The sequence below is a fragment of the Mytilus trossulus genome, chromosome 2 (assembly GCF_036588685.1).
Source record: "Mytilus trossulus isolate FHL-02 chromosome 2, PNRI_Mtr1.1.1.hap1, whole genome shotgun sequence".
Lineage (NCBI taxonomy): Eukaryota > Metazoa > Mollusca > Bivalvia > Mytilida > Mytilidae > Mytilus > Mytilus trossulus.
In genome coordinates, this window is record NC_086374.1 from 26,751,723 (window position 1) to 26,759,203 (window position 7,481).

The 7,481-nt window shown below is 33.1% G+C and overlaps 1 protein-coding gene across 1 annotated transcript in view; it reads right to left on the bottom strand.

The window, feature by feature from the left end:
• Positions 1-5,570, bottom strand: part of LOC134706869 (sentrin-specific protease 1-like) — a 30,878-nt gene extending 25,308 nt beyond the window's left edge. Inside the window, exon 1 of the mRNA XM_063566190.1 lies at positions 5,397-5,570. Within this exon, the coding sequence (XP_063422260.1) occupies positions 5,397-5,488 (92 nt within the window). The 5' untranslated portion in view covers positions 5,489-5,570. The remainder of the gene's footprint in view (positions 1-5,396) is intronic.
• Between the last annotated feature and the right edge of the window lie 1,911 nt (positions 5,571-7,481).

The following is a 7,481-nucleotide window of genomic DNA, read 5'->3' on the forward strand; positions in this document are numbered from 1 at the left end:
GGCAATATCACAAGAGCCATTACTGATAAATGGTGAAAGTGAAAATTGTCATTATCAAATTTGACCTCCATTTTGTCATCAGTATCAACATATTAAATTTGAAAAGCTTAGATTGAATGGTTCATAAGTAAATGCAACAACGTGAATGGAAACACCATTTTACAATCTTTCAAGAACCATAACTCTTGAAAGGCAAAAGTCAAAATCGTCATTATTGAACTTGACCTCTATTTTGTCATCACTAACAACATATGAAAATTTCAAAACCTTTGGTTGAATGGTTCATGAGAAAATGCACGGACACGACTGGAAACACCATTTTTCAATCTTTCAAGAACCATAACTCCTGAACAGTAAAAGTCAAAATCGTCATTATTGAACTTGACCTCCATTTTATCATTAGTAACAACACTTCAAAATTTGGAAAGCTTTGGTAGAACAGTTTATGCGTAAATGCACGGACATGACTATAAACTCCATTTTTCAATCTTTCAAGAACCATAACTCCTGAACGGTAAAAGTCAAAATCGCCATTATTGAACTTGACCTTCATTTTGTTGTTAGTAACAACATGTTAAAATTTTAAAAGCTTTGGTTGAATGGTTCATGAGTTAATGCACGGAATCATTTGATTGCCGCCCACCCGCCCCGCGTACATCCCCAAATCAATATATATATAACCAACATTTGGTCCGAGAACACAATTAATTCGTAGTGCATTTCTTTTAGAACATAAATGAAAATAAAAAAAATCCCACCTGCGCTTTCCCAATGAAACTTTTACAGTGTGTTGTACTACTTTTGGGACAAATTATATCAAAATTTTAGAAAACTTCATCGCCTCATGTATGACTATCTATTTCATTTCAAAAAACTGATTGGTAGGGAAGTGTTTTGAAATTATTTTTTTCGGCTAAGTTAAAAAAAAAAAAATCCTGAAGAGCTATATCAGCTCCAATGTCTTGTTTAATAAATCTATTACTATTGACTACATAGTATATTAATCGGAAATAATTCAGTAGTAAACAAAGAATTTAACAAAGTTCTGGTGATCATGTGCTGCATAACTGTTAGTAAGCCTAAAGTTACTAACAATGTTTAATAAACATGAAGTTGATAAACAAAGTAAAATGTTTTGTTTTCTATAACCAAAGGCCAATAAACTATAGAACTGAGGTCACAGTGAAATTAATTCATTCCTGCAATTGTTTATACAACTATTTTTCCAACTGTCATGTCCTTTCATAGACATAGATACTAATTACTGTGGCAGATTTAGAATTTTTCCAAAGAAGGGGCCTGTGCCAGTCTTTCATCAGTGATTCCTTAAATAATCAACCAAATTTTTCCAAGAAAAAGGGGGTGAGGGGACCTCTAAATCTGCATCTGAATTATGATAAGATAATAATAATATCCAAGTTGAATTGTGAGCATCTGTTTCCTAATAATACCCTCTCTATAATATTGATATATATATATATTCAAATAAAATTAAAAAGATAATGAATCGTTTATGTATAAATTTTATTTGAATATAAAATTAAAAAGAATCATTTTCTGATGTAGAAACACTTTTTTTAACGTGAAAGGCAAACCCTTCTAATATAAAAATGAAGCCTTACCTTGTCCAGGGTTCTCGCTAAGGCGAGTCCATGAGTCCTGGACTCATCAAAATCTGTCTGGACTCACCATTTTCAAAACTGGTGAGTCCACAGATACACCAATATAAATTGAAATATTTTGTATAAACAGAACACAGTTAAACACAAATATCATCATTTTATAGCAAAAGTTTAAAAAGTAATCTAAATTTAATGTCATTTCATTGCTCTGTTAGGCCATGGAAGCTAAAATATTACATTATATTGCAATAAAATAGTTTCTTCTTGCTGTTGGACTCACCATGGCCTAAAATGACGAGTCCCTGGACTCGCCTTCAAAAATCCTTAGCGAGAACCCTGCTTGTCCTAGAAGCTGATCCTGAATTGCATTAACCTATATTTTCAGTTAATAAGTCATTTATTGGAAGTTATTTTAGTTAATCAGAAATGATTTTCCTGTGTTTTACATTATATTAATTTTTGCATTGAGTTATCAATTATAAGCTTTTGAACAAATAGAACATTACCATACATGAAAATATAATTTGCCCAATTTTTTGGTGAAAAGGATAAGGGTTCAATAATCAAACATAATTTTTCAGCCTATGTGGTTCCTAAGAAAAAAAAATACTGACATCTGGAGCAAGAAAAGAGGACAACGCCACACAAATTACAATGTATCTCATAGACAGATATATAGTCTCCTAACTTTCAAAATACTCCATTACATTGTTGACCTGCTGTGTATAGTCCACTAGATCAAACTGAGAAAAGATAGTTTGATTATTTTTAGAAGTATTATTCTGTATTCTGCTAAGTTGGTAAGTCGTTGACTGTTGTTCACGTATGGACATTTTTTATTATTTTTTCTGTACTTAGCTTTGATTTTTTATTACTGTGTATTATCAAGCATGGTTACTCATAATTCTTTCTCAGTCACTCAATGTATGATGATGTTCCATTCTAAAGCTGCTGAACCTGTTTGTTTACATTCAAATTCCAATGGCATAAAAACCATGTGATGCATTGAATTGTTCTACCCAATCAAATTGATCTATTGTCAATAAGGTGATTTTTTCAGTCTATGGCAATTATATTATTATGTGATAATTTTGGGGTTTATTCAACAGAAAACCTTATTTTTAGCCATGACAGTCTACATCAATGGATTTTTTTTATTAGCCTACTCTATATTTCTGAATAAAATTATAGCATGAACATCATTTTTTCATTTAGTTTTCCTTTCAAATTGGATGGGATATTTTAGCGGTAAAATCTTGTAAGACTTAGGTGCTGTCATTTTGAAGTTCAAAAAATAAGATTTGCTTGACCTGTTTTGTCTGCCATGAGATGACGCTGAATAGAATGTACAAAAAGCATGGAGGATGGTAGTGGGATTTTGTGAAGTTCTGAAATGTTTTTAGACGTCAGAAGTCAGATTTGAAGCGGCTATTAGAAAATTGGCAATTTTGAGCAATAAATTAGACCAGAGACATGTATACTAAAGAGATTAGCGACTTGTAAATTTCGCTGACTTCACGTGTGTAAACTCGTACCCAGCATCCTCTAATCATATGATAACAAGATAAGCGGTAGTCTAGACAATCAATAATAATCACTCAGAACACCCTGTTGTTTTTCTTTGTATTAAGGACCAGGACAAAGACTTTCAGAATTAAAATCTTGTATTGTAAACAAATTCGCAGGTGAATAATACCCTCACTGTTTACATGTAGCATCAATCGATCTGTTAATTAGGGGGTCCCATGATTAGGTGTGTATGTGGAAAATTATAACCTTTGCAGGAAATAACTGTGTAATGTCGAAGATGTCAGCAAGCGAAATTTCCCCTTTTAAAATTAACTTTCATCTTAATATTTATATCTGTATTAAAATTGATGCTTGGTGGTTGTTGTGATATTCACGATGTCCAAGAGAGATTTTTTTTATCATGGGACGACAATTTAGATTTAGATATATTGTTAGGGGAATACACAGACACATGAGACACTGACCCAATTGTAGATAGTGACAACGACTTTGTTTTAGCGACAGGTGTGCATCCCCCCCCAAAGTTTAAGTGCAGATGTTACTGCTACTGATGGTTACAAATGTCCTGACTGTGACAAGATTCTGAAATCTATCTCTGGGTTCCGTGGACACACTTCAAGACAACATGGAAAACAATTGAAAGGTAATTTAGGCGAAAATGTTATTTTTTCTTCATCCCTTTAACAAGGACGCATTTGTTAAAAAAAGAATATGCAAAAGTATGTGTCCTTTAAAAGTATTTAAGGTCCTGTCCATGCATGCTATGTTAATTTTGTAATACTTCCCTAAGATAAACTTTTAGAATCATCAATTCCGCCAAGATTGAATAATTATTATGAAAACAAAATGTCAAAGTGGCTTGGTACATTCATTTTAATGGCTTCGTGGTGCATATATGTCTTATTAAGCATAATAACTTGACAAGATACGTGTTGGGCTACTTTACACTGTGATAAAAAGTTTCAAGATTTAACACCAGGGGTTCACACTACCTTGTTTATGATGTTAATAATTAATCTAGAAAGACTTCACCATTTTGTTAACAACAGGTGACATTTCTGCATGTCCAAGTGATTTAATTACATGGGTTACTATTTTATTAAGAGGAACAATCATACAGCTACTGATAACCTAACATGTTTGATCTTTACTTCATGTACCTTACAGGATGTTTACTTATTAATAGGTGTCAAATTATAAACAGTTTTATTACCATGATCAAGATTTTTAATTAGCAACATTAAAACCTGAATCAATGGAGCTTAACAACAAGAACATTAGCATGTGTTTAGTAATTTAATTATCATTGCTTTAATTTTCAAGTAAAAGAACATTATGACTCTGAAGCCATTTTGAGACCATTCAAGTAGTTTTGTTAACCAACGATCATTTTATTCAGGATTATCCTAGTCCAACTATAATAGAAGAAACCGTTTTATAAACCTTATATGTCAGTGTTTAATCAAGCACAACCTCGAAATATTGCTTAGTTTTATTTATTTTTGTTCCAAAAGTCGGGAGCCTTATCGAGTACTGAATCTAAAATTTGGGCTTCTTGAATCGGGATATAAATTCGCCTATAATTTTATTAACTATTACTAAAGAAAGCTTAAAATTACAAATAAACTATGCCTCTACATAAATTTAAGTTATTCTTCACTGAATTATGTTGATATAGATTGTATTTTATTATAATTTGGTTGTTTTCTGTAAGTTGAAGCTGTTTGTAAATAATCAATATGGCGGATTGTTTGGCGAATTTTCCACTCTCGAGAAATCTCGTGCACACCCGTGAAGTTGACTGCTGGTTAATAGCTGTAACGATAAGTTGCCAATCTCTGTATTTATATGTCTCTGATTAGACTAACAATCAAAACATGTCTTTAGATATGTTTTTGTATACTGCACTTATTTTGTACTGGTAGTAGCGTAGTGACACCAATGTATAGTTTTCCATGTGATTAGTTCAAACACAAATACGGAATGAACCACCAAGATGACCGATTTGAGACTACAGACTACGATAGGATATGTACCATGAAATAAATTTGTATTTACTATTTGTAAGTGGCAGAATTTTCATACTTAGGTTCTCATTTTTTTTACTTGTACTGCAGGAAATCCTGCAGAGGTCCGACAGAAAATATACAATAGCCGTCATCATTATTTTAAAAGACCTATTAGGAAAAATGTTTTCCATTTTTACGGCAAAACCACAAGACATTTATGTTTTCTTTATTTTACCTCTCGTCTCGTGGTCTTTTTCTTTTTCTTGAGTTTCCAGCTTGAGGGGAAAAGATCAAAGATTTGAATTTGTTGGTAAAGGAGTTAAACATTTCCAACAAACCGTTATTAAAAATCTTTGTTCGTGCAGTGAAAATATAACTTGCGCCACGGAAGTTGCATTATTATCGCCCTCTGTTGTGTTCAAGGGAGAAAACTCCAAAACCGTAGTAAGACAACTTCGGACTAAAAAGCAGTCGGCCCTGACTAGAGTCGACACTCGCAGCAGTTGCTTCAGACTTTGCAAGAGAAGAGTAGCCTTGATCTTGGTTACATATTATGTCATGCCCTTAACATTACTTCATCGCGTGTATGTCAAGTTTAATAACTTTATTACTTACAACAGTTCTTTGAAACCCTGATTATCTTGTAGGAACGACTGTTCGGCTTCTCACGGTGAACTGAAGCAGGGACTTTCTATGGCTTTTTTATAGAAAGTTCCAGACTGAAACAATGATTTGAACACATCAACATATAGTGAAAATGTACAAATCATTAACTGAGGCATTATATGATTGTATTGAGGAAACCAAAGCCTTAAGATTTAATATTAGGGGATGCAACTCAGTTGACGTAATAACGTGAAAAGAAATGGGATTAAAACATTAAAAAAAAACATTGAAACTCCAAAGATAGAATAAAACAGTTATACACTGAAACAGAGACAATTATTATATGTCCCTGACTGAACTAAAAAGATGAGACTGATGATTGTCCTCATGCCAGGGAATATGTTTTTTTAGTCTTTTTTTAAATTCGGTTATTCATATGAACATGCGATAAAAATATAACATGAACTCTTTCAATAAGTCTAAATAACTGCTATATATAAAAGGATAAACAGATATTTTCATGTATTTGATTATATGTCTCTGGTGACGTGAAATACGTTGACCCGACCTTAATAACTTTGACCCGGACATATCAGCGACGTCATAATGTTTGACCCGACGTTAATAACTTTGACCCGAACTTATCAAGTCATCTTTTGTGTGCTGGTGAAACAAAGAAAACACTTCTGAAACACGCAAATATAGCCCGATAAATCGATTATCAGATTATCTGCATATTGATATTGTAAAATATCAGCTGCTTGACATTATATGAAGGCTTTTTGATCTCGTTCGCTACGCTCACTCGACAAAAAGCTTCATATTATGTCTCGAAGCTGATATTTTACGATATCAACATGCAGATAACCTGATAATCGGTACATCCAAATTACGGGTCAACTAAAGGGGGAGGGGTGCATGTACACATAGCACATCTGATCTTTCACAAGAAAAACATATTTTTAAATAACCGAATCATATAATAAGTTACCTAGCTTCCAAAGGCACTATACATAAACACCAATTTAAAATTAAAAAATAAATTATCTCCAAACCTCTAGGCCGCTTTTCCGTAGTTTTTATTTTTATTGCAGTTTATTATGGATTCAAGCTTTTGAAATCTTTCAGCATCCTATTATTATCCTGCCTTTAATTTTTGGTCCATTTTTCTCTAATGCTTAATTATTCAGAGTGAGTGAAAAATTGTTTTCCAATCTAATTAAAAAACGATCTCTCATCGCTCCCGTTTTTTTATGTCGCGTGGGGGATGATCTCTCCCACGCGACATATCAGAAAACGGGAGCGATGATAGATCGGGTTTTAATTAGATTAATTGTTATTTAACTTCCATTCTGTTATTAAGTTATCAATGAAACCAACATAAGACGCGGGATTCTACATTCTATGCACATTTTTACCCAGGACTTGAACTCTTTGAGAGGTCCGCAGGTGGGCAGTTGCAAGACATAATTTCTGTCCACTTTTCCCCATTCTCGAGTGGCATTTATCCGTACGATATGAGCCGTACAGGATGACAATTTATGAAAGTTCAAAAACAATACTAAAAACATCGAAAGAAATCAGTGATAATAATTATGGTCACGGGTGTCATTCGGTTTAACGAGAGAAATGACCGTGACAGAATATCTAACGGTGGTCAAGTATTGCGAGACGATCGTGAAAGCTCTGGTACCGAATCGTGAAAGATATTTAG